The 24,745-nt window shown below is 38.0% G+C and overlaps 4 protein-coding genes across 5 annotated transcripts; 2 read left to right on the forward strand and 2 right to left on the reverse strand.

Moving 5' to 3' along the window:
- The first annotated feature begins 2,361 nt into the window (after positions 1-2,361).
- LOC131431066 (F-box/LRR-repeat protein 15) lies at positions 2,362-3,625 on the forward strand. The gene is made up of 2 exons (XM_058596527.1): positions 2,362-3,204; positions 3,262-3,625. Exons 1-2 carry the CDS (start codon positions 2,528-2,530, stop codon positions 3,437-3,439), a joined length of 855 nt encoding a protein of 284 aa, XP_058452510.1. The 5' UTR covers positions 2,362-2,527; the 3' UTR covers positions 3,440-3,625.
- LOC131431067 (uncharacterized) lies at positions 3,447-4,527 on the reverse strand. 2 transcript variants are annotated; one of them, XM_058596528.1, is made up of 2 exons: positions 4,437-4,527; positions 3,447-4,290 (listed from the first exon to the last, which is right to left on the reverse strand). In XM_058596528.1, exon 2 carries the CDS (start codon positions 4,252-4,254, stop codon positions 3,529-3,531), a length of 726 nt encoding a protein of 241 aa, XP_058452511.1. In that variant the 5' UTR covers positions 4,255-4,290; positions 4,437-4,527; the 3' UTR covers positions 3,447-3,528. The 2 variants fall into 2 exon arrangements, with proteins under 2 accessions (XP_058452511.1, XP_058452512.1); XM_058596529.1 differs by having other exon boundaries at positions 4,441-4,465.
- Positions 4,528-8,442: 3,915 nt separating this feature from the next.
- On the forward strand, positions 8,443-10,329 carry LOC131431069 (U3 small nucleolar RNA-associated protein 6 homolog). Its single transcript, XM_058596532.1, has one exon. The coding sequence runs from the start codon at positions 8,512-8,514 to the stop codon at positions 10,273-10,275; it is 1,764 nt and encodes a 587-aa protein (XP_058452515.1). The 5' UTR covers positions 8,443-8,511; the 3' UTR covers positions 10,276-10,329.
- On the reverse strand, positions 10,313-12,890 carry LOC131431068 (SWI/SNF-related matrix-associated actin-dependent regulator of chromatin subfamily A-like protein 1). Its single transcript, XM_058596530.1, has 5 exons — positions 12,302-12,890; positions 11,221-12,247; positions 10,998-11,148; positions 10,765-10,896; positions 10,313-10,699 (listed from the first exon to the last, which is right to left on the reverse strand). Exons 1-5 carry the CDS (start codon positions 12,774-12,776, stop codon positions 10,340-10,342), a joined length of 2,145 nt encoding a protein of 714 aa, XP_058452513.1. The 5' UTR covers positions 12,777-12,890; the 3' UTR covers positions 10,313-10,339.
- Positions 12,891-24,745: the final 11,855 nt, after the last annotated feature.

Below are 24,745 nucleotides of genomic sequence, written 5' to 3' on the forward strand. Positions count from 1 at the left end.
ACCAACAGAGTTGCCATTCATACAGAATTACCTATAATGTATTGATTTGTATACGTCCATGCGAATTTCATGCAGGATACAGATTTAATACATATTGCCAAAGATAAACTGAAGATTACAATGTTCCATACGTTTCATTGAAAAATGTTGGGTCAGTAATCGTGAACCAGTTGGTTCAGTAATAATGTAATTTTATTGACCCTCCGTTAACAAGCGTCGACTAGTTCCGACAAAATGCCATGGAAACAATACAAGTTAGAAAGGAAGCACACATATGTTTACATTCAGCATATAATGATTTCTTGCCACAACTGATGCTTCATGGGATGAGGCTATAACAAACTAAATAAATTCTAGACAATGGTTCTAAGTAGTTTTCACTTTCTTATTCTAAGAATCACTGATATAAAGCGAAATTTCTCAATATCGTTCATACTGTAACTTGATATTTTTCCAAACATAAACAATCATTGTCATAGTTACGACGCATCTAGTGATCAGACACTTGTTGTTTTGCTTCAAAATACTCAAATTGACAGTGAACCGAGCTCATCGAGGGGTCCTATTCAAATGATACCTAAGAAATCGCAGACTACTCTATCTTGAGTTTATCTTTGATATTGCCTAAACTACAGGGTGATTTTTTAAGAGCTTGAGAACTTTTTTAAACAATAAAACGCATAAAATTTGCAAAATCTCATCGGTTCTTTATTTTAAACGTTAGATTGGTACATGACATTTACTTTTTGAAGATAATTTCATTTAAATGTTGACCGCGGCTGCGTCTTAGGTGGTCCATTCGGAAAGTCCAATTTTGGGCAACTTTTTCGAGCATTTCGGCCGGAATAGCCCGAATTTCTTCGGAAATGTTGTCTTCCAAAGCTGGAATAGTTACTGGCTTATTTCTGTAGACTTTAGACTTGACGTAGCCTCACAAAAAATAGTCTAAAGGCGTCAAATCGCATGATCTTGGTGGCCAACTTACCGGTCCATTTCTTGAGATGAATTGTTCTCCGAAGTTTTCCCTCAAAATGGCCATAGAATCGCGAGCTGTGTGGCATGTAGCGCCATCTTGTTGAAACCACATGTCAACCAAGTTCAGTTCTTCCATTTTTGGCAACAAAAAGTTTGTTAGCATCGAACGATAGCGATCGCCATTCACTGTAACGTTGCGTCCAACAGCATCTTTGAAAAAATACGGTCCAATGATTCCACCAGCGTACAAACCACACCAAACAGTGCATTTTTCGGGATGCATGGGCAGTTCTTGAACGGCTTCTGGTTGCTCTTCACTCCAAATGCGGCAATTTTGCTTATTTACGTAGCCATTCAACCAGAAATGAGCCTCATCGCTGAACAAAATTTGTCGATAAAAAAGCGGACTTTCCGAATGGACCACCTAAGACGCAGCCGCGGTCAACATTTAAATGAAATTATCTTCAAAAAGTAAATGTCATGTACCAATCTAACGTTTAAAATAAAGAACCGATGAGATTTTGCAAATTTTATGCATTTTATTGTTTAAAAAAGTTCTCAAGCTCTTAAAAAATCACCCTGTATATACATAATTGCGCCTACTTCTCATCCTCCAACTCAATAAAAAATCGAACCCGTTTTGTTACAATATTTACTTGCTTCTGGTCTGCCGCCACTTAATTTCGGGTGAAAACTACCAACACAATAAAAAATAGTATAGATGAACAAATTTGAGTCGAATAAATGGTTACCCTCCAACATCAAGAAAAAGTTAAATATATTATCAACGTAATCCAATAAATCATTGTGACGATTCATTTTCAAATATTTTGATGAAATCAGGCATCCCTGCAAGCAGCTGATCGGTGTTGACAAACGAGGGGAAACCAACTAGTAAAAAAACTTTTACATAACACAAGGGGTGTACAGATAGTAAATAGTTCGCGCAGTACAATATAGGTGGAACTAGTGCATCACGAAAAATAATTTTTATTAGAATTTACTCATACTGTCATGTCTGTGAGGATACCTCACATGATGAACGTAAATGTTATAACAATAATCAATCATGTCGATATTTTGCATTGTGTGTTGTATTGTCTATGCCATGAGCACTCTTCGCTCTGCATTATATTTTATTTTACAGTTTAAACCTGTGTTATTTCCGAAGCTCTATTTTGATATTGAAATATGAAATAAGCAATTTCAATTCGGATCGGTTCCGAATCGGCTGTTGCATCTAATTTGGAATCCTACTGGAAATCGTCTTGAATTTCGAATCAAATTCCAGACGTTTGAACTGGGTAGTCATGTTTAGAAAAGTTCGCCAGACACGTATAAGCGGGAGATTTTTTGTAAGACCCCTTGGTTGACAACACTCAACGGATCAATGAATCAAAATAAAAGTGATGAGAGCACTACAAATAATACACAAAGAAAAGTTTTTACGCACGTATATATTTTTGCTATAATGACTTAATTGGGTATATTTTTGTAATTTGGAAGTTTTTCGACAATAGTTGGACGACATACGTCGTCCAATTGCTTATCGATGAGAGCCACAGCCGAGTTAACTTTGTTTGACATCGCCTGGGAAGATGTATTGTTCGTCAATTTATTTTCATTACTTTCTCTCGAGGACTTGTTTAATCTACGCTGCTGTTCGCGATTGAGCAAGGAATTAGTGGACAGTGGATTACGACACCGTAAAGAAATCAATCTATCCGGTAATAACAGTCCTCACATATTACGTGCATTCCAGCTTTTATCGCAAAATTGTCGCAATGTGCGTTCGGTAAATCTGGCTAAATGCAATTGGCTTCACGATAGTATTTTGAGTGAGTTTCTTAATGTAAATACTAGGGTTACAAGAATCAACCTGAGTGAATGTCCAAATATTTCGTCAGCGTCGCTACAGCCTATAATAATAAAATGCAAAAATTTGCTGGCTTTAAAATTAGCAAAATGCAGTTGGCTTACAATTGGTGCAATGGAAGCATTGACACTGCATCATTCTGGAATTCAAGAATTGGACATTTCCCATTGTACCTCACTAAGCGAAAGATGTATAACAATTTTTTTACTTAACTGTCGATTGTTGAGAGCACTTTCGCTTGCCTATATTCCATGTATAACCGACAACCTGTTGTATTCGATTGCAAAAAATTCGAAAGAAATGAGGCATTTGAATATTATTGGGTGTCACTTAACAACAGATCGTGGTGTAGGGTATGGTTAAATATTAATAAAAATTACAAGTGAATGATTTATTTTTTATTTTTGTAGAGCTATTTCGTTATACTGTACTCAGCTGGAATCACTCATGGTTCGTGATTGTCCTTATATTACGGAACGAAGTTTGTCGCTGTTACGAGGACGCGTTTTTATAGATCGACCAAAGAACTATCAGCAATTCAATATTGCCCCAAACATAGGTCTACCAAGGCTGTATCTACAAGTTTGAAAACAAATTCAATTGTATTATATATATTTTCAATTGAGATATACATTTTATCTTAATATGTAAAATAATGAAACTTTCATATAATATATTTATTTGACCTTCACAAACTGTCCTGGCTTCGGTTTATTTTTTTTCTTGTTTGGATTCGTCGTTTGCGGCGTTTTCGGTTTGCCTTTCTTGGAGACATCAAGACTTTTCACTGGATTGGATGATTTCGATTTTTTCGCCGCTGGTTCTTCTTCGTTATTTTGCTTCTTTGCTTTTCGCTTATGCGATTTTTTCTTCCCCGCTGGATTACGTTTTGATTTGGCCATTTCCACATGAACCTCTTTTCCACCAAGCTTCTTATGATCTAACTTTAGAGCTTCTTTGACAGAATTTTCATCTTCAAAGCAAATAAATGCAAATCCCCGTTTAGGAATAATCCTAACATGATCTATTTTTCCGGCACTGCCGAAAAATTCTTCTAAATCTTTCTCAGTTAAGTTGAACTTGATGTGACCGACAAAAATTGTTCTTTTCAAAGATTCATCATCATCCTGCTTTTTGTCCTCCACCGCTGGTTTCTTTTTAGTGACAACTGCTTTTTTTTCTTCGGATTTTTCTTCGTCGTTAGATTCAGCTTCACCACCATCAGATGCTTCGACGCTCTGTTCTTCCTCTGCATCAGGATCAGAATCAGACTCTGCCGAATGCTCTTCGTCATTCTGTTCTTCGACATCATCGTCATCCTCTTCACTGTCTTGTGGTGCCGGTTGAGGCTTCTTCTCTGCTACTTTTGTTTTTTGAGCTGATTTTTTATTTTTGACTGCCATTTTAAGTGCGTTCTTGAGAAGTTCACTGCGACAATTCTAGAAATGCAATAATATAATCAACTATCACTTTCATCGAAACGTATGATGTTTATTAAGTGTCTGTGTTTCCAAAATTAGTATTATTTGATCAAATACAACACTAAAGTTACTTTATATATATGAAGAACAATTTACAAACATACCTACAACACGTGTTTTCCAAAAATGTGATGCTCAATTATTTTGTCAAAAATTCTGAAACTTCGAAGAGCACTTTTTCGAATGGTCTTAAGTGCCAAACCAAATATAAATACACACTGATGAAAAAACACTTGAGATTTTCACACTCTTACACGCAGAGAAATGAAGCATGTTTAAAATAACAAAACTGTTAGTAGATTTCTATATATGATATTTGTTCCGGCTGATTCCATTGTTGAAATAAACTAACTTATTATTACATGTCAACCAAAGTTGAGTTGATATTATCAGCAATGAATATGTTGATTCAACCCTGCTGTATTGGCTCAATTTATTTATGATTTTTTTCTTAAAATCGAACAAAACTGTGTGATTATAACAAACAAAAGCGACAGTTGAAATAACAAAATTTCAGTTCACTCATTTCAACTAAAAAGTTTGTAAATTTAAAGCGCTAAAAATAATTACCTTAAACTAGAGTTCGTTCATTTAAAGCCAATTTTTCAACTGGAATTTACTTTGAAATTGTTTGACAAGGAATTGACAGGATGGATTCATGGATGTTGATTAAAATTCTTTGAATCAAATGCCAGATTAATGATTATAAAATATTTTCATTGAATCAAACATTTGTATTAGTCGATTTTGTGATATTTAACACAACTTTTGCTGAGATTTCATTTTGTTACATCATTCAAACAGAAAACGTCGTTCGAGGATAGTTTTTGAAGCAGTTGACGAAACTATATGCACTATTGAAATCGTTTAAATTGTGCGATACCATAGTGAGTGCTTTCATAGGATAGGTAGGTTATGATGAATACAATGAACTTGAACATTTGTATTCATTCCAGTGGACGGTTTCACAGTAGAGCTTTCGAAAATTATTGAACGAAAGGAAACAGAGGAGTCAATACCGAAACCGTCATTAGCTGAGCGCACATAATGTATTCAATGATAAATTATAATTTAATTTACAATAATTGGTAAAAATTCTTCTAAAATAACAATTAAAATAATTAAAAAAAAACAATCTTTCATTAAATCTACACAAAATCGCACGTAAGTCTGATTGTAGAAGCAAAACTAATTTGTTTTGAATCAAATAACAATTGTATTTGATTCCAAGTGAAATGAAATTAGAGGTGGGAATGAAATATATTTGAATTCAGAGCACAATATATTTGAATTTAATGGGCATTGTATTTATTTCTGTGCGCATAGAAATAAAAATTATTTGGAAATCGAGTTTCAAAAATTACCTTGTGAATTAATTTGCAACAAATCATTCTAATCTTTAATACAAACAAAAAATGTATGATGATATCAAACAAACGCGTTAGCTGAAATAACTAAACTAAACTTCATTTATTTCAACCAAAAAGTTTGTAAATTTTCTTTTCTGCTCGTTGTCAAATTCTTAAGCAGGGTTACCAGTTATGCAGATATTAAAGAAAGCTCCCTAGAAAAAACTATTTTTTCGATGATTTTTTCAACTTTATTTCGGCAACCATGATTAAGCAAAAAAAAAGATTGTGGTTAAGAAACTGTGTCAAAAGTTCAGCGTTGAAAGAAATTTGCAATAGTTCTATCAAAATAATATTTGAGACAAACTAATCCACTGAGAAAAGTTAATGTTTTGTAGTTTCAAGCAGCAATATTTACTATATCAAACCAGATCTTCTCTTGTCACTATTTCAATGAAAAATTCGATGTGTGAAACCCAAATTTGGCTATTTTTACAATTTTTTCACCTCTTCTATAAATATAAAATATAGGTATAGAATTCGCTCAAACATTAGAAAATTTTTTCGAGGCCCGGACTTTGTTTGTGGATCTGTATGTCAACTAAGAGGTCGAAATCTCAGAGATGGCTAGACCGATTTGGATCAAACTAGTCGCAAATAAAAGGTCTTCCCGTCACCCTGAACGCTATTGAATGGTTTTGAAATCGAATGTTTACTTTTTGAATTATACGAAGTTTTATGTCAAAATGTTCAGTTTTTTACAGTATCTGGCATACTTGACCTTGAAAACAGAATGTTTCCAGACTTAGATTCCGCACGGTAATAGCTATCCAACAAGCCATAGATTGTTAAAATCCGTCCATTTTTAACAGAGATATCGAATTTTTGTGTTAGCGACTTTGCCCCCATTCCAGCAGTAGAAGTTTTGTGCATTGTATGACAAAGCAATGCTTGAGAGCAACGTGAAACACGATTTTTATACTGTTACATACGATTGTTTCTAATTACCAAAAAGACTGTGTACAGCATCCTTTTCCATAACAATTTGCCTCGGACCGATTTTAGCACGGTTCGTTTTAGGCAACATAATCGTTCGAATATGGCATATGTAAACCAGATGATGGCAGCATTTTCGAGTTGAAAGCAATTCCATAATTATATTGATTTAAACTACTTACAGCAATGAATGCTGGAAGAACATAACACTCATATACCATTCGAATTAGTTCGTCAAGATCAGCAAACAAGGTTTCTGAATTAAGTTTGGATCCGATTTCTGGTTCCGGAACTACAGGATGATATGTGGAACGAAATTGAAATTGTGTAACTCATTTTTCTCGTAGATGGCTGAACCGATCCAAGATTCAAATGAAATCTCAAAAACATCTAAGATTCAAATGATAAGTTTTAAGATTCTATAAACCATCTTGCTTTTCAGTCAGATCCAACTTCCGGTTTAGGGGATACATGGTGATTAGTAGAAAATGTCAATTTCACATAAATTAATGAGGTTTATCGGGTCTGCTGATTTGAATAGTCGACAATCAAATAAACTTATTTCAGTTTTAGCGGTATTCAATTTTCGATCCGGAAGGCACCCAAAAATTTAACTCGCACTACAATTTCTTAAATATGTCTAAACTGATTTTCAAACATTTTGAATCAAATGTGAACTATACAGCTCCTCAGGTGAATTTAACTGACTTCGGTTGAACCGACTTTCGAATTCCGATTCCAGCTCGGTTCGATTCGGTTGAATCGAATCGTTTACCAAAGCTCAATTGTTTTCTTAAAATAAGGCCAAATCGAATTTCAAAAACAAAAATTCAAATTAAAGGATTTATGATCCCATACAAAATAAATTAATTTTATCCGATTCTGGAATTACAGGATGATGAGTTTTTTAAAATTCAAACCGATATAGAACATGACAATCCCGAAAAGCTTTAAAGTTGGATTCAAAACTATTGCAATTTATTCATCATAAGGCTATACAAATTGTTTTCGTTTATGCTGGTTCCTGAATACCGGCTCTCGAAGTACTTTAAATTACTTCGACATATCATGGAATGTTTAATCGATTTGAATGCAAACATTTGTTTTGGAAGAACCGGTTAAGTTTTTGTCCGGTTTTTGCATTCAAAGTTATTTTGTCCGGTTATTGCAGAAAAGATGTTTGTAAACAATTCTTGCATTTCAAAATCTATATCCGGTTTTTGCTCTCAATGTTTTTATCTGATTTTTGCATTCAAAAATACTTAAACGGGTTTTCCAAACTAAGTTGAACTTATCCAATTTTTGCTTTCAGCTGTTCATGTATATCATTTATTTTTCTTCTATATTATATTAATTATCTTGTTTTGTAGTTTCGAGCAACAATATTGTCAATATCAAACAAGATTTTCTTTCGTCACTATTTAAACAAAATAATACGTTGCTTGAATTCTCAATGTGGTTATTTTTACAATTATTTCTTTGCGTGTTATCGGTTTGTCGCAAGAGATGCCAGGTCTGCAGATTTTTTTTTGTAAATCTGCTGATTTCGTACATAGTGTTGCAGACTTTTGAAAATCGAGATTTTCGCAGACTTTCGTTAAAATGTACAGTTTAATGTATTATACTATCTGGATAAATTGTAGCCTGCAGACATTTTTTCGGATTTACTGACTTTTACAACCCTGTCTGAAGATATTCGAAATTTTTATCTGGCATCTCTGGTTGTCGTATAAGACGTTTTCAAATTATGCTCTGGGGAATCTGAAACGCACGTGAATTGTGTTTATATATCCTGTATTATATTGATGAATTCGTTCAGAAAATTTCTTAAAAAATGAGTGAATTTATTGAAAAACGACGCGAATCGTCCATTAAGGAGTATGAGTTTATGAAACATTTGAAACTGTTCACGAATGACGAAATTCGTGACATAAAAAATAAGCGCTTCCAACATGAACATCGGATTGAACGTCGTGCTAAAGAACTAGCTAACTACATCAATTACATTGTGTACGAAAGTAATTTGTTGGAATTACTCCGAGAACGTAGGGCGAAATTACGTGTACAAGATGGTAAGCACAGTTTGGAGAGCAGTATAAAAATACGAATCAAAGTCCTGTACAAGCAAGCAATGGAGCGGTTCCCAGCGGAGTATTGTCTATGGATACATTACTTTAAGTACTGTGGTAAGAACAAGCTTACATCGGAGGTATCGAGATCGTTGGATAGGATGTTAAACTACCATGGCGATAAACCAAAAGCGTGGATTACCGCCGCCACTTGGGAGCACGAAAAGATGAAAAATTTGGACAAAGCTAAGCATTTCATGTTTCGGGGTTTGCAAAGGCACCCGGACAGCAGAGAGATGTATCTTCGCTTTCTGGAACTAATGATCAAGGAAGCAGAAAACATCATACAAAATGAGCAGGGTGTAGAAAACCAGGAACAGGATGGTTCATCATTGGATCGTACTTTGAAGTGCATCCAATTGATTTATAAGCACTATGAGAAGAAAGTTACTGATTTGGACTTTTTTGTGGAGTTACTGAATAGCTTAAAGAAAACCAATGTGACGAAAATTTTCGCGTTTGAGGTTTTGGAGGATATGAGAAAGATATTTGCCGACAGAGAATTCATGTGGCATACGTTAGCTCAGTTAGCTTTGGAAGGATCCTATCTGATGATAGAAAAGGATAGTCATGAACAAGAATCTGCTTTTAAATTGTGTCTTCAGCAGTGTATTCAAATTTATGAGTCTGCCATCGAGGCGGTTCCAACGAAGCAAATGTGGAGTTATTACGTAGACACAGTTTTAAACCTGAATGCAGATATGTCCAGCTACCCGAAATTTCGTCGCAAAGCATTAGGAGAAGCATTCAAAAAGGCATATGACACAGGTTTTCTCGAAGAAGATAAGTACGTACAATACGTTAAACTGTTAATGCATGCGGATGGTAGTCTGACTTCGTTTGTAAACGACGTATTGAGTAAAGCTCTTGAAGCCTATCCCAGTTCCAGTAAACTTTTGGAGTTACAACTAACATATTTAGTTCGCTATGGTTCAACAACTGAAGAATTTGATGATGCATTTAAACAAACTATCAAGAAATGTCCTGATAGTCTGCCACTTTGGATTGTTCGTTCACAATTTTACCACACTCAAACGGAAGCCCCAAATAAATTGGAGCAGGTCTTTAGGGAGGCCATTCGACAACCAACGACAATCTCTACTCATTTCCAACCACTCTTTCTTAATTATTTGGTGGTAACAAAAAACATCGATGCAGCTCGTAAGGAGTATCGCGAGATGCTGAGAAATTGTGTTCCTTGCTTAGAATTGCATCGCAAAATGATTGAATTAGAGTCCATCCAAATGCAACCCAATTTGAATCAGTTGCGAATGGTCCACGAAAATGCTACACAATATTTTGGACAATCGAATGCGGATGTGTGGATCGATTATATCCGGTTTGAACGAGAACACGGCTCTCCTAAAAATATGCAGATTATTTTCGAAAGAGCAAAATCACGTGTAGAGGACACTGTGGTAGCTAGTTTGATTGCCAAGTACGAAGTAGTAAAAAATCCGTCAATGTAATTTAACAACGAAAAGTTTATATTTTTTCGAAATAAATTTTTGTTATACAAACAATCACATCACACTATAATTCAATCCCTGCCAAATTATCATCTTCACCATCATCCAACATATTTAGGAACTGACCGCCATTATTTGCCAATGCATTATCTTCTCCAGAATTTGGTTTCAGCTGCTCCTTCGATCCGGTTGGAACCCGTTTATCCAAGAATGGCTCAATGTTTCCCGCAGAGCATGGAGCATTCACGTGAGTTGAGTCGGAAAAGTCTTCGTTGCACAGACCAGCTTTGGTAAGAATATCTTGCTTTTTCTGTAACATGGTCCAAATGATGTCATCGGCCGTCCCCTTGGCCAGCAGATACCGAACAACTACATTGCCCTCCTGTCCGATACGGTGAGCTCGGCTTTCGGCTTGAGCCAGTGTCTGTAAGTGACAATATTTTCATTTGATTATCTACTACTTAAAATGTGCTTTATTTATTATTTTACACTTGGATTCCAATCCAATTCGGCGAAAATGACCAGTTGCGCGGCTGTTAACGTTATACCAGCGTTGCATGCCTTCAGGGATAGAACCGCTGCTCTACAGGAGTCCTTTGTTTGGAATTTGTTTACTAGTTGCTTCGAGAAATAAAATATATAGGAAATAGAAATAAAGGTAATTACAGTTATCTCGGCAAAACGGTTTCAAGGGGAGCGTAATATACTTCAACACAGCTTACCGATCTCAAGTCCGATTTAGTTGTTCCATCAATCCGAATGTGATCCACATTCTTTTTGCTTAACTGTTTGGAAAGAGAATCCAACATTTTGATGTGATGTGCGAATATGATGAACTTTTGTTTTTCCTTCAACAGCTCCTTCAAGTATGCACTACAGTTTCAAATATGCGGGAGAAGAGAGATGTTAACGTCTCAATTAGCTGTATTTCTGATAAAATCATACCATACAGCCGGTGCTTTTGCTTCCGCAGTCGCGTTGTAGTATTTGAATAAAATTTCTTCCCGTTCACGACCTTTACTCATCGAATAGTCTGCAGCATAGGTTTGTAAATCTTCCTCCGTTTCTTCATTCTTCCACAGTAACGACGGATCCAGTATCACAGTTTCACGGCTTTTCTCTCCGAGTTGACTCATCACGTCCTGTTTCGTACGCCGTATCATGAACTTGGCAGCCAGCAGCAAATTTAATTCTGGCAAGTTTGACTGTCCGCTTGCATCCCAGCCGAAGTTTGTTTGCTTACCGGCGCAGTACCTGGTGCTGTATTCCTTGAACTGGAAAAAGTTTTTATCTAACATCTGTAGCTGGGTAAAAAGTTCTACAGGACGCGATAATGCAGGTGTTCCAGACAGCAGAATTACACGTTGGGCCTTTCGAGCAAGTTCTTGAGCAACGGCGGTACATTTAGCTTTGAAATTCTTCAATGTGTGAGACTCGTCCATTATAATGAAACCAAAACCTCGCTCCAGTAGCTTCTCGGCACACTTCTCCATTAGTGAATAGCTTGAGATCAGAATACGAGCATCACTAATGGAGTCTTGACTTCCCTGAAGAGTGATGATATTATGTACGGGAACATACCGCAGTAATTCGCGAATTTTTTTGGCCCATACGTCTCTCGTAGAAGCCGTGGTACATATCAGTACGGGCCAATTCTCTTTGTAGAAATCAGCAACGGCAATTGCTTGATAGGTTTTACCCAGACCCATCTCATCCGCTATGAGGGCTCGGCCACCTTTATCGATGGCAAAACAGACGCCTTCTTTTTGAAATTCTAACAGTTTGGAAGCTAATGTGGGATCAATGCAATCAAGACAAGCCCGACTTGGTTTGGTTTGCTTATGTCCGGTAAACAATCGAAGCACAAATGCCGGAATAGGACCGATTGAAACGTGCGGATTCAGAGCAGTGACATTCTTCTGGACCAATGCATAGTCAGTTATACTGAATGTCCAATTTTTTGAACCAGGATCTGCAGATGAAAATTTTCTAGAATTTTTTGAATTATTTTTACCAGTAAACTTACCATACTGTTTTGATGGAATAGTTTTAAAAACTTCTATCAGTTTATCATTGAATCCAGATGGTTGCACTACGAATCGAGTTTCCGAAACCAATGCACACGAGCATGTTATTGTTCGCATAAAAACTGGCGCTATTTTGTTAAGTGTTTCCTTCCTCGCCGGGTTTGTCGAATAGGGCATAGATTTAACACGGCTGTTGTTGAAAACGTGTTTGACTTTCCTTTGGTCGGAATCATTTGACTTATTGCTAGTGTGGTTTTTATTATCAATCGCACTTGATTTTCCATAAAAAGAATTGCTGCTGTGTGCCGCGACTACTTGCTGTTGTTTTGGAGGTAGTGTGAACACAGGTTTGACAGATATTTCCGTTGTTGGAATTGACTTGGAACAATTGTTGCTAACTGCATTTTTTCGGGCGTTAAGCCTTTCAATTGCAATTCTTCTTTTTTCGGCAATTTGTTCTGCGGTGCAAGACATTGATTGAGGTGGGTTCAATAAATATGACTAACAAATAACATAACTTATCTAAATTCAACCGAAAAAAATTTTTTTTGGAATGCTTCTTCAAATGGTACCAAATGAAAAAATAAAAAAATTCTCGGTTGATTTTTCATTAGGGCGTATAAGCAAAAGACAGTTTCTCTTTGTTTACTTTCTCTTCTATTAATTACCAAGCGGTTTCCACGTTTATCACTCAACTCTTTGCATAAAATGATACCCGAAATATTCGACTTTCAAACAGAGTAATGAAATCAAAGAAAATCTTTTTAATCACATCACAATAATCGAAAGAGAGAGTGATTAAAGAGAAACCACAAACGAATTTCCAGACATGACAGTCACGATCTTTTTTTGGCGCACATCTACGGTCCTCCGTGAAACTGGCACCAATGGTGATACATTGGTTGTACTCAGAGATGCCAGATATTTTCATAGAAAATCTGTATTGATTCGTATAAAATATCTGTATTTATCTGTATTCGCTAATAAAATGAAATTTCTACATTACAAACAATGTTAAATGGTGTTATTCTAATAGATTATGGTTATAGAGTGGTAGATAAAATTTCATATCTTATATTATATTCATCGACGAAATTTTATAGTTTTTTCCTATCAACAACAATTGAATTATGGTGCCATAGACCCTTATTACCCTTGTCACTACACGGTGAAAACCAAGTGAAGTGACTGTGCCCCTTATTATGGGTATCACTTCACGGTGTAAATCAAGTGAAGTGAATGTAGGTTCTTATTACGGAAGTCGTTTCAGAGATAAAAGTAAGTACTTGGATGAATTTGATGTCATTATAAACATCACGCTACCAACATTTTGTTGAAAAATTAGTTTTTTCCACCACAGTGATCACTTCACTATGCGTGATACTGGTAATAGGGAAAATCAAGTGAAGTGACATGTAAGTGAAGTGAATGTGAAAGTGGAAGTGAGAACGGTAATAAGGGCCATATACTTGTCTAATTTTAAAATGTTCACTTCATAAGTTGAGATGGATTTCCAAAACCCAATATGCAACGTCAAGTCAGGTAATACAACTGTCAGTCTGGCAATAGTGTTTCATGATGCCAAGACTTGTCTAACTTTTAAGTTCAATATAGTTACAAATTTTAATATAAATGGATTTCAGTGTTCTTCATTAAATATCTGCACAAAAAAAGGCGGGTGGGTAATGTCAGAGACATAACTGGATGTCGTGAATACGAAAACAACTGACATGTTCCTTAACACTTGCGAATATCAATTGTATGAATTATGCACGCATTCCCCTTTTTCACATTTTTCGCAAAAACAAAGAAAGCTTCACTTGATCTCGATTACTGTGAATTTCACACAGCGAAAAGTGCACAAATCTAAGGAAACTATTTGCAGTAAACTGAGGATATTTCCCTACGATTTGCAAACAACAAATCCTAATAGTTCTTTAGAAAACTTTTAGAGCCATTAGAACGGCTGATATTGTGCTATGCTTTCCACCGTTGTTTTTTTTTCCAATGCTAATGACTGGCAGCTGTGACGTAATCGCTCTTGTCGAAAGCGTGCAGACGACACAAAACACATCTGCTCGCAGTGGCGATACAATCCAAACTGATTCAAGTTTTGTTGAGAGGCTTGTTTCTACCTGATTTCGTTTGTAGCTTTTTCACTAATGGGCGGTCCTAACGGCTATAAAAATAGCCGCATACAGAATTTTAATGTCGATTATATCATTTCGGATTTGCATATTTTATTGAAAGAAACTATCAATATGCTGTAGGGATTCGTTTCCAGCATTCAGAAGAGTCAAATTGCGTAATTCTCTACGACATTAAACTCTGGAACATTTTTCGCAAAAAAAGGCTTCACTTGATCTCGATTACTGTGAATTTCACACAGCGAAAAGTGCACAAATCTAAGCAAACTGTTCTTGATTTGCAGTAAACTGAGGATATTTCCCTACGATTTGCGAACAACAAATCCTAATAGTTCTTTAGAAAACTTTTAGAGCCATTAGAACGGCTGATATTGTGCAATGCTCTCCACCGTTGTTTTTTTTCCCAATGCTAATGACTGGCAGCTGTGACGTAATCGCTCTTGTCGAAAGCGTGCAGACGACACAAAACACATCTGCTCGCAGTGGCGATACAATCCAAACTGATTGAATTTTTGTTAAGAGATTTCCTTTTATGTGATTTCGTTTGTAGCTTTTTCACTAATGGGCGGTCCTAACGGCTATAAAATTAGCCGCATACAGAATTTTATTGTCGATTATTTCATTTCGGATTTGCATAATTTATTGAAAGAAACTATCAATATGCTGTAGGGATTCGTTTCCAGCATTCAGAAGAGTCAAGTTGCGTAATTCTCTACGACATTAAACTCTAAAACATTTTTTGCAAAAAAAGGCTTCACTTGATCTTGATTACTGTGAATTTCACACAGCGAAAAGTGCACAAATCTAAGCAAACTATTCTTGATTTGCAGTAAACTGAGGATATTTCCCTACGATTTGCGAACAACAAATCCTAATAGTTCTTTCGAAAACTTTTAGAGCCATTAGAACGGCTGATATTGTGCTATGCTTTCCACCGTTGTTTTTTTTCCAATGCTAATGACTGGCAGCTGTGACGTAATCGCTCTTGTCGAAAGCGTGCAGACGACACAAAACACATCTGCTCGCAGTGGCGATACAATCCAAACTGATTGAATTTTTGTTAAGAGATTTCCTTTTATGTGATTTCGTTTGTAGCTTTTTCACTAATGGGCGGTCCTAACGGCTATAAAATTAGCCGCATACAGAATTTTATTGTCGATTATTTCATTTCGGATTTGCATAATTTATTGAAAGAAATTATTAATATGCTGTAGGGATTCGGTTCTAGCATTCACAAGGACCAAATTGAGGAACTCAATTTGGTCCGTCGCTGCTGGTTGATGATTCCACTCCCACGACGTCTGCTTCCATCGAACGCACGAAAAGAAATGATCGATTTTCGACCACGGTTCCCCTTTTATACGCATTCAGTTGAAGATATGTGCCTGACTACCTCAAAATCGTCGTCCTTGCGCGAAAAACCCAAGCAAAAGTAAGGTGTTTTCCGCGTTGTTTTCAAATTTTAAGAAAACTTAATTTTTGAGTTGTTTGTGGTTATCGCACACTGTTCAAAATATTATCCTGAATTCCTGATCATATTTTTGATGAAATGGTGAAAGAATTATGTTGCTACCATTAATACAAGTCGAGATATTCACGATTAAGTTCTGCCCATTCTTCCATATGGGTAATTTTGAAAAGGCGCCCCATAGTAAAGTAAGTCGTATTCACGACAAAATATATATTTTAAAAAGTGATTTGTACTTTGATTCCTAAACGTTTATCTCGTCATTGCAATCAAATACTAATAGATAGCTCAAACACAGACTAACAGACATGACAGTATTAGTAAATTCTTATAAAAATAATTTTTCGTGATGCACTAGTTCCACCTATATTGCACTGCGCGAAATATTTACTATCTGTACACCCCTTGTGTTATGTAAAAGTTATTTTACTAGTTGGTTTCCCCTCGTTTGTCAACACCGATCAGCTGCTTGCAGGGATGCCTGATTTCATCAAAATTGTTGAAAATGAATCGTCACAATAAATTATTGGATTACGTTGATAATATATTTAGCTTTTTCGCTATGTTGAAAGCTAACCATTTATTTGACTCAACGTTGTTCATGTAGACTATTTTTCATTGTGTTGGTAGTTTTCACCCAAAATTAAGTGGCGGCAGACCAGAAGCAAGTAAATATTGTTACAAAACGGGATCGATTTTGTTTTGCGTTGGAGGATGAGAAGTAGGCACAATTATGTATATAGTTTTGGCAATATGTATTAAATCTGTATCCTGCATAAAATTCGCATGGACGTATACAAATCAATACATTACAGGTAATTCTGTATGAATGGCAACTCTGTTGGTAAATGAAAAAAATAAACACAGTCTAGATGACAGACAGGATGTTTTTGATAGGGTAACGTGGCGCCATCATGACAGATGTGAGTACTGTCCCAAATAAAGGAATATTCGAAATGACCGTTAAAATGATTGAAGAATCTAATTTGAGTGTCCTGTCTGTTAGTCTGTGGCTCAAATACTAATAGATAGTTGATTTTTTCCTTAATACTTTTGGTGAAATCTGTATAAATCTGTACTAAATTTATGAAATCTGTAAGAAATCTGTACTCTGTATTAAATCCACAGACTAACAGACATGACAGTTTGAGTAAATTCTAATAAAAATTATTTTTCGTGATGCACTAGTTCCACCTATATTGTACTGCGCGAACTATTTACTATCTGTACACCCCTTGTGTTATGTAAAAGTTTTTTTACTAGTTGGTTTCCCCTCGTTTGTCAACACCGATCAGCTGCTTGCAGGGATGCCTGATTTCATCAAAATATTTGAAAATGAATCGTCACAATGATTTATTGGATTACGTTGATAATATATTTAACTTTTTCTTGATGTTGGAGGGTAACCATTGATTCGACTCAAATTTGTTCATCTAGACTATTTTTTATTGTGTTGGTAGTTTTCACCCGAAATTAAGTGGCGGCAGACCAGAAGCAAATAAATATTGTAACAAAACGGGTTCGATTTTTTATTGAGTTGGAGGATGAGAAGTAGGCGCAATTATGTATATAGTTTAGGCAATATCAAAGATAAACTCAAGATAGAGTAGTCTGCGATTTCTTAGGTATCATTTGAATAGGACCCCTCGATGAGCTCGGTTCACTGTCAATTTGAGTATTTTGAAGCAAAACAACAAGTGTCTGATCACTAGATGCGTCGTAACTATGACAATGATTGTTTATGTTTGGAAAAATATCAAGTTACAGTATGAACGATATTGAGAAATTTCGCTTTATATCAGTGATTCTTAGAATAAGAAAGTGAAAACTACTTAGAACCATTGTCTAGAATTTATTTAGTTTGTTATAGCCTCATCCCATGAAGCATCAGTTGTGGCAAGAAATCATTATATGCTGAATGTAAACATATGTGTGCTTCCTTTCTAACTTGTATTGTTTCCATGGCATTTTGTCGGAACTAGTCGACGCTTGTTAACGGAGGGTCAATAAAATTACATTATCACTGAACCAACTGGTTCACGATTACTGACCCAACATTTTTCAATGAAACGTATGGAACATTGTAATCTTCAGTTTATCTTTGGCAATATGTATTAAATCTGTATCCTGCATGAAATTCGCATGGACGTATACAAATCAATACATTACAGGTAATTCTGTATGAATGGCAACTCTGTTGGTAAATGAAAAAAATAAAGACAGTCTAGATGACAGACATGATGTTTTTGATAGGGTAACGTGGCGCCATCATGACACATGTGAGTACTGTCCCAAATAATGGAATATTCGAAATGACCGTTAAAATGATTGAAGAATCAAATTTGAGTGTCCTGTCTGTTAGTCTGTGTTAAATCTGTATGCGTATGTAAAAATCTGTATAATACAGATAAATCTGTATAAATGGCATCTCTGGTTGTACTGCTGAGTTCCCATCATACATTCATAATGCAACTGTCAAACCGTGAGAACCCTTTCGATTCGGTAGCTCGTTTGTATATATTGAGATTTTATGGCACACTTTGGTTGAAACGATAACAATGCAGTTAATCTCGCGCTCCACCAAGCGGTGAGTGCGGTCATTTCAAAAAATACCGGGAACGAACCACATTTTTTGAAAATATTTATAAGCACGTACATGTCTTTATTATTTATCTTTGGAGAAACTGTCACTTGTTTATACCACAGACTAACAGACAGGACACTCAAATTAGATTCTTCAATCATTTTAACGGTCATTTCGAATATTCCTTTATTTGGGACAGTACTCACATGTGCCATGATGGCGCCACGTTACCCTATCAAAAACATCCTGTCTGTCATCTAGACTGTGGTTATTTTTTTCATTTACCGACAGAGTTGCCATTCATACAGAATTACCTGTAATGTTTTGATTTGTATACGTCCATGCGAATTTCATGCGGGATACAGATTTAATACATATTGCCAAAACTATATACATAATTGTGCTTACTTCTCACCCTCGCAATACAAAATCGAACCCGTTTTGTTACAATATTTACTTGCTTCTGGTCTGCCGCCACTTAATTTCGGGTAAAAACTACCAACACAATAAAAATAGTCTAGATGAACAACGTTGAGTCAAATAAATGGTTACCTTCCAACATCGCGAAAAAGTTAAATATATTATCAACGTAATCCAATAATTTATTGTGACGATTCATTTTCAAATATTTTGATGAAATCAGGCATCACTGCAAGCAGCTGATCGGTGTTGACAAACGAGGGAAAACCAACTAGTAAAAAAACTTTTACATAACACAAGGGGTGTACAGATAGTAAATAGTTCGCGCAGTACAATATAGGTACTTACTCACTTACTCTTTCAGTCGTAGACCACGCGGGTCTCTGCTGTATGCAGGAGGCGTCTCCATTCAACTCGGTTCATTGCTGTTCGCCGCCAGCCTCGGTAGCTGCGAAGGGTCCGCAGGTCGTCCTCAATTTGATCGATCCATCTTGCCCGCTGTGCGCCTCTTCTTCTTATACCGGTCGGATCATTGTCGAGGATCATTTTAACCGGGTTGTTCTCCGACATTCTAACAACATGCCCGGCCCACCGTAACCGCCCGACCTTGGCCGTTTGGACGAGGGTTGGTCCTCCCAGCAACTGGTGCAGTTCATGGTTCATTCGCCTTCTCCACGTACCGTCTTCCATCCGCACTCCGCCGAAGATGGTTCGCAACACCTTCCGTTCAAAAACACCTAGTGCGCGTTGATCCTCCGCAAGCATTGTCCAGGACTCGTGCCCGTAGAGGATAACCGGTCTAATCAGCGTTTTGTAGATAGTTAACTTCGTACGACGGCGAATTTTGCTCGATCGAAGCGTCCTGCGCAGTCCAAAGTAAGCACGATTTCCTGACAATATGCGTCTCTGAATTTCTCTGCTGGTGTCATTATTGGCAGTCACCAGTGAGCCCAAGTACACGAACTCTTCGACCATTTCGATTTCATCACCACCAATCAGAACTCGTAATGGGTGGCTGACGTTATCTTCTCTCGAGCCCCTGCCTTTCATGTACTTTGTCTTTGACACATTGATGTCTAGTCCGATCCGCTTGGCCTCAGCTTTTAGTCCGATGTACGTATCTTCCATCTTCTCAAAGTTGCGTGCTATAATATCAATATCATCAGCGAAACCAAGTAGCTGGACGGACTTTCTGAAAATCGTGCCACGCGTGTCTATCCTCGCTCTTCTTATCACACCCTCCAAAGCAATGTTGAATAGCAGACAGGAAAGGCCATCACCTTGCCGTAGCCCTCTGCGAGTTTCGAAGGGACTCGAGTTTATTCCCGATACTCGAACAACGCACATCACTCGATCCATCGTAGCCTTGACCAATCGTATCAGTTTGTCCGGGAATCCGTAGTCGTGCATGATTTTCCATAGCTGTTCTCGATCGATTGTGTCGTAGGCTGATTCGAAATCGATGAATAAGTGATGTGTGGGCACATTGTATTCGCGGCACTTTTGCAACACCTGGCGGATGGCGAACACTTGGTCCGTGGTAGCGCGTTCGCCCATAAATCCTGCCTGATATTGTCCCATGAATTCGTTTGCAATCGGTGAAAGTCGACGGGATAAGATTTGGGAGAGTACCTTGTAGGCGGCGTTCAGCAGAGTTATCGCGCGGTAATTGCAGCAATCCAGCTTACCGCCCTTTTTGTAGATGGGACACACGATTCCTTCCATCCATTCCTCCGGTAAAATCTCGTCCTCCCAGATCTTGGTAACGACCCAGTGCAGTGCTTTCACTAGTGCATTACCACCGTGTTTTAGTAGCTCGCTTGGTAGTTGGTCAACGCCAGCGGCCTTATTATTTTTCAACCGACTTACCACCTCCTCCACTTCTTGGAGGTCTGGGGCCGGCAGTCTATCGTCCTCCGCACGCGTTCCCAAGTTCGTTACCGCGCCGCTACTTTCGTATTCCGCCACATCGCCATTGAGGTGCTCGTCGAAATACTGCCGCCACCTCTCGATCACCTCACAGTCGTTCGTGAGAAGATCCCCGTTGGTGTCCTTGCACATATCGGCCTGTGGCACATGGCCTCTGCGCGAACGGTTCACCTTCTCGTAGAACTTCCTTGTGTCATTAGCACGGAACAGCTGTTCCATCGCTTCGCGATCTCGGTCTTCCTGTTGGCGCTTTTTTCTAAGGGATACCGAGTTTAGTCTGTTCCGCGCCTGTCTGTATCGCTCCTCGTTTGCTCTCGTCCGGTGTTGCAGCTTGCTCGCCCAAGCTGCATTCTTCTCGGCCACTAACTGTTCACATTCGTCGTCGAACCAGTCGTTCCTCACGTTCGGAGCCGCCGTACCTAGCATTGCTGATGCAGTGCTACCTATGGCAGAACGGATGTCTCTCCAGCCATCTTCAAGAGTAGCTGCACCAAGCTGCTCTTCCGTTGGTAGTGCCCCTGCCAACTGCTGCGCGTAATCTTGGGCTACTCCAGTATCCCGGAGCCGCGCGATGTTAAACCGCGACGTTCGGTTTCGACGTTGGGTAGCCACCGTCGAAAGTTTTGAGCTTATTAGCAACCAAGTAGTGGTCCGAATCTATATTCGCACTGCGGTAGGTGCGAACATTGTTGATGTCCGAGAAAAATTTTCCGTCGATAAAAACGTGGTCGATTTGGTTTTTGGTCTGTTGGTCAGGTGATCTCCAGGTGGCTTTGTGGATATCCTTGCGGGGAAAAAAGGTGCTTCTGACTACCATTCCTCGGGAGGCCGCAGAGTTGACACACCGTTGGCCGTTGTTATTCGATGCGGCATGCAGGCTGTTCGGCCCGATTACCGGTCGGTACATTGCCTCCCTTCCTACCTGGGCATTCATGTCCCCGATGACAATTTTTACGTCTCTGCGTGGGCAGCCGTCATAGGCTTGTTCCAGCTGCACGTAGAACGCTTCTTTCTCGACCTCGGGTCTCCCTTCATGTGGGCAGTGCACGTTGATGATGCTGTAATTGAAAAAACGGCCTTTAATTCTCAACTTACACATCCTAGCGTTGATCGGCTGCCACCCAATCACTCGCTGACGCATCTTGCCCAGCACTATAAAGCCAGTTCCCAGCTCGTTCGTTGTGCCACAGCTTTGGTAGAAGGTAGCCGCTCGATGTCCGCTTTTCCACACCTTCTGTCCCATCCAACAAAGCTCCTGCAGCGCTACGACGTCGAAGCTGCGAGGATTTAGTTCGTCGTATATTATCCTGTCGCAGCCTGCGAAACCTAGCGACTTGCAGTTCCATGTTCCAAGTTTCCAATCGTAGTCCTTTTTTCGTTGCGTGGGTCTATGCCGATTGTTCCGGGTCGTATTCTCTCCTGTATCATTCGTAATAGGTGTTTTACGGGCGGCTTATTAGGCCTGCGCCAACCCCCTGTCTCGCCGGAGGATCATCGTGCTTGCTCTGTTTAACGTCCCAACTAGCACTAGGACGATCCCGTTGGTGGGGTTGCCACCTTGGATTTAGCTGGACGGGATACAGCATTTCATACTCAGCCGCTGGATACCAGAACAGACGCTGTTTGAAGCCGCTCCTAACATGGAGTACAGACGCTCCGACATCCTCTAAAGAGGACCCCCTTCCCTGTCAGCATACGACCAAGGTCCCACCGGGGTTGGTTACCCGATCTTTCCTATGGTTGCTCGTACCCCAGCCGGCACCGCGGGGAGGTAGGGATAGGAGTTACTGGACAAGAGGCTAAGAACCACATTGGGGCCTGAATTGCGCATTGTCCAGTCGTTAACCAACCCAATATAGGTGGAACTAGTGAATCACGAAAAATTATTTTTATAAGAATTTACTCATACTGTCATGTCTGTTAGTCTGTGTTTATACGCCCAAATGAAAAATCAACCGAGATTTAAAAACTGCCAATAAACTGACGAATGATCCAGATTTATCTGGTATTGGGTTACGACGGACACATTAACAAATCAGATCTTTTACCAGATCTTGTAGATTTCATCAGATATTCAAATTTTCTGCATATGAAATGCCAGATTTGTCAGTTCCATTTAGATAACTCGAAACAAGTAGTTAAAAATCGTCAAATAAGTAGAAAACAGCAAAAATAAATGTCTATAAAGACATGGCGCTACAGCATAATTGCAAAGTTTCGCTCAAGTAGAGTCAAACTTTACGCTTGTGTGAGGCTTCTAGTTGCTATGCACGATATCTTAATTAACTAACGAGTCGAATATGAGAAGTTTAGAAGAAAATGGAACCTTTCTTTTTGTTAACATAGATGATATCAGATTTTGCCCGACTGTTTTTTTTTTCCTCGGACGAATTTTGTTTTTGCTTATTTTGGTTTTCGGTTTATATTAAAATGTTAACTTGCACCTATGTACCAAAATGAATTCAGAGCTATATTATTGGCTAACCTAACATATCTCCCAATTATTTTAAATGGTAAATAATTACAATAATATTTATTTGCGAGTGGCAATATCAGCGACATCTGTTCACCGTGCTAGTCATTCAAATTTTTACACCTGTGTGTAAAATTTGCTCCAGGTATAGAATTCGCTAAAACTTTAGGAAAATTTTTCGAGGCCCGGAGGGCCGAATGTCATATACCAATCGATTCAGCTCGACGAACTGAGCAAATGTCCGTGTGTGTGTGTGTGTGTGTGTATGTGTGTTGTCAACTAAGAAGTCGAGATCTCAGAGATGGCTGGACCGATTTTGATCAAACTAGTCGCAAATGGAAGGTCTCCCCGTCACCCAGAACGCTATTGAATGGTTTTGAGATCGGATGTTTATTTTTTTAGTTATACGAAGTTTTATGTCAAAATTTTCAGTTTTTACAGTATCTGTCACACTTGACCTTGAAAACAGAATATGTTTCCAGATTTAGGTTCCGCAAGGTAATACCCATCCAACAAGCCGTCCACTTTTAACGGAGATATTGACATTTTTGTGTAAGCGACTTTTTCCCCTATTCCAGCAGTAGAAGTTTTGAGCGCTGTATGACAAAGCAATGCTTGGGAGCAACGTGAAACACGATTTTTTATACTGTTACATACAATTATTTCTAAGTACCAAAAAGACTGTGTATACCATGCTATTTCAAGAAATTTTGCCTCGGACCGATTTTAGCACGATTCGTTTTTGGCAACATAATTGTTCGAATATGACCTATGTAAACCAGATGATGGCAGCATTTTCGAGTTGAAAGCAATTCCATAATTATATTTATTTAAACTACTTACAGCAATAAATTCTGGAAGAACATAACACCCATATACCATTCGAATCAGTTCGTCGAGATCAGCAAATGCGTGTGTGACCAATAATTTCACTCAATTTGCTCGGAAATGACTCAACCGTTTTCTACAAACTCAGATTCATATGAATAGTCGTATGCTCCTATACAAGGTTCCTGAATTACGTTTGGATCCGACTTCTGGTTTAGGAACTACAGGATGATATGTGAAACGAAATCAAAATAGTGTAACTCATTTTTCTCGTAGATGGCTGAACCGAACTAAGATTCAAATGAAATCTAGAAACCATAAAAGATTAAAATGAAAGGTCTTAAGATCCTATAACATATCTCGCTTTTTAGTCAGATCACACTACCGGTTTATGAGATACAGGGTGATTAGTATAAAAATGTCCATTTCGCACAAATTTATTAGGTTTATCGAGTTTGTAGATTTGGATAGTCGATAACCAAATAAACTTATCTCAATTTTTTCGAATCGGAAGGTACTAAACAATTTAATTCGCACTACGATTTTCAAAAGATGTCTACACTGATTTTCAAACAGTTTGAATCAAACGTAAAC

The sequence above is a fragment of the Malaya genurostris genome, chromosome 2 (assembly GCF_030247185.1).
Source record: "Malaya genurostris strain Urasoe2022 chromosome 2, Malgen_1.1, whole genome shotgun sequence".
NCBI lineage: Eukaryota > Metazoa > Arthropoda > Insecta > Diptera > Culicidae > Malaya > Malaya genurostris.

What these genes read in the sequence shown, in the direction of transcription:
- LOC131431067 (XM_058596528.1), bottom strand. Translation starts at nt 4,254, where the DNA reads ATGGCAGTCAAAAATAAAAAATCAGCTCAAAAAACAAAAGTAGCAGAG.
- LOC131431066 (XM_058596527.1), top strand. Translation starts at nt 2,528, where the DNA reads ATGAGAGCCACAGCCGAGTTAACTTTGTTTGACATCGCCTGGGAAGAT. An exon ending in ACAACAGATCGTGGTGTAGG is followed by an intron (nt 3,205 to 3,261) that starts GTATGGTTAAAT and finishes TTATTTTTGTAG; the next exon opens with AGCTATTTCGTTATACTGTA.
- LOC131431068 (XM_058596530.1), bottom strand. Translation starts at nt 12,776, where the DNA reads ATGTCTTGCACCGCAGAACAAATTGCCGAAAAAAGAAGAATTGCAATT. An exon ending in TATTCCATCAAAACAGTATG is followed by an intron (nt 12,248 to 12,301) that starts GTAAGTTTACTG and finishes TTTCATCTGCAG; the next exon opens with ATCCTGGTTCAAAAAATTGG. An exon ending in GCAAAAGCACCGGCTGTATG is followed by an intron (nt 11,149 to 11,220) that starts GTATGATTTTAT and finishes TTGAAACTGTAG; the next exon opens with TGCATACTTGAAGGAGCTGT.
- LOC131431069 (XM_058596532.1), top strand. Translation starts at nt 8,512, where the DNA reads ATGAGTGAATTTATTGAAAAACGACGCGAATCGTCCATTAAGGAGTAT.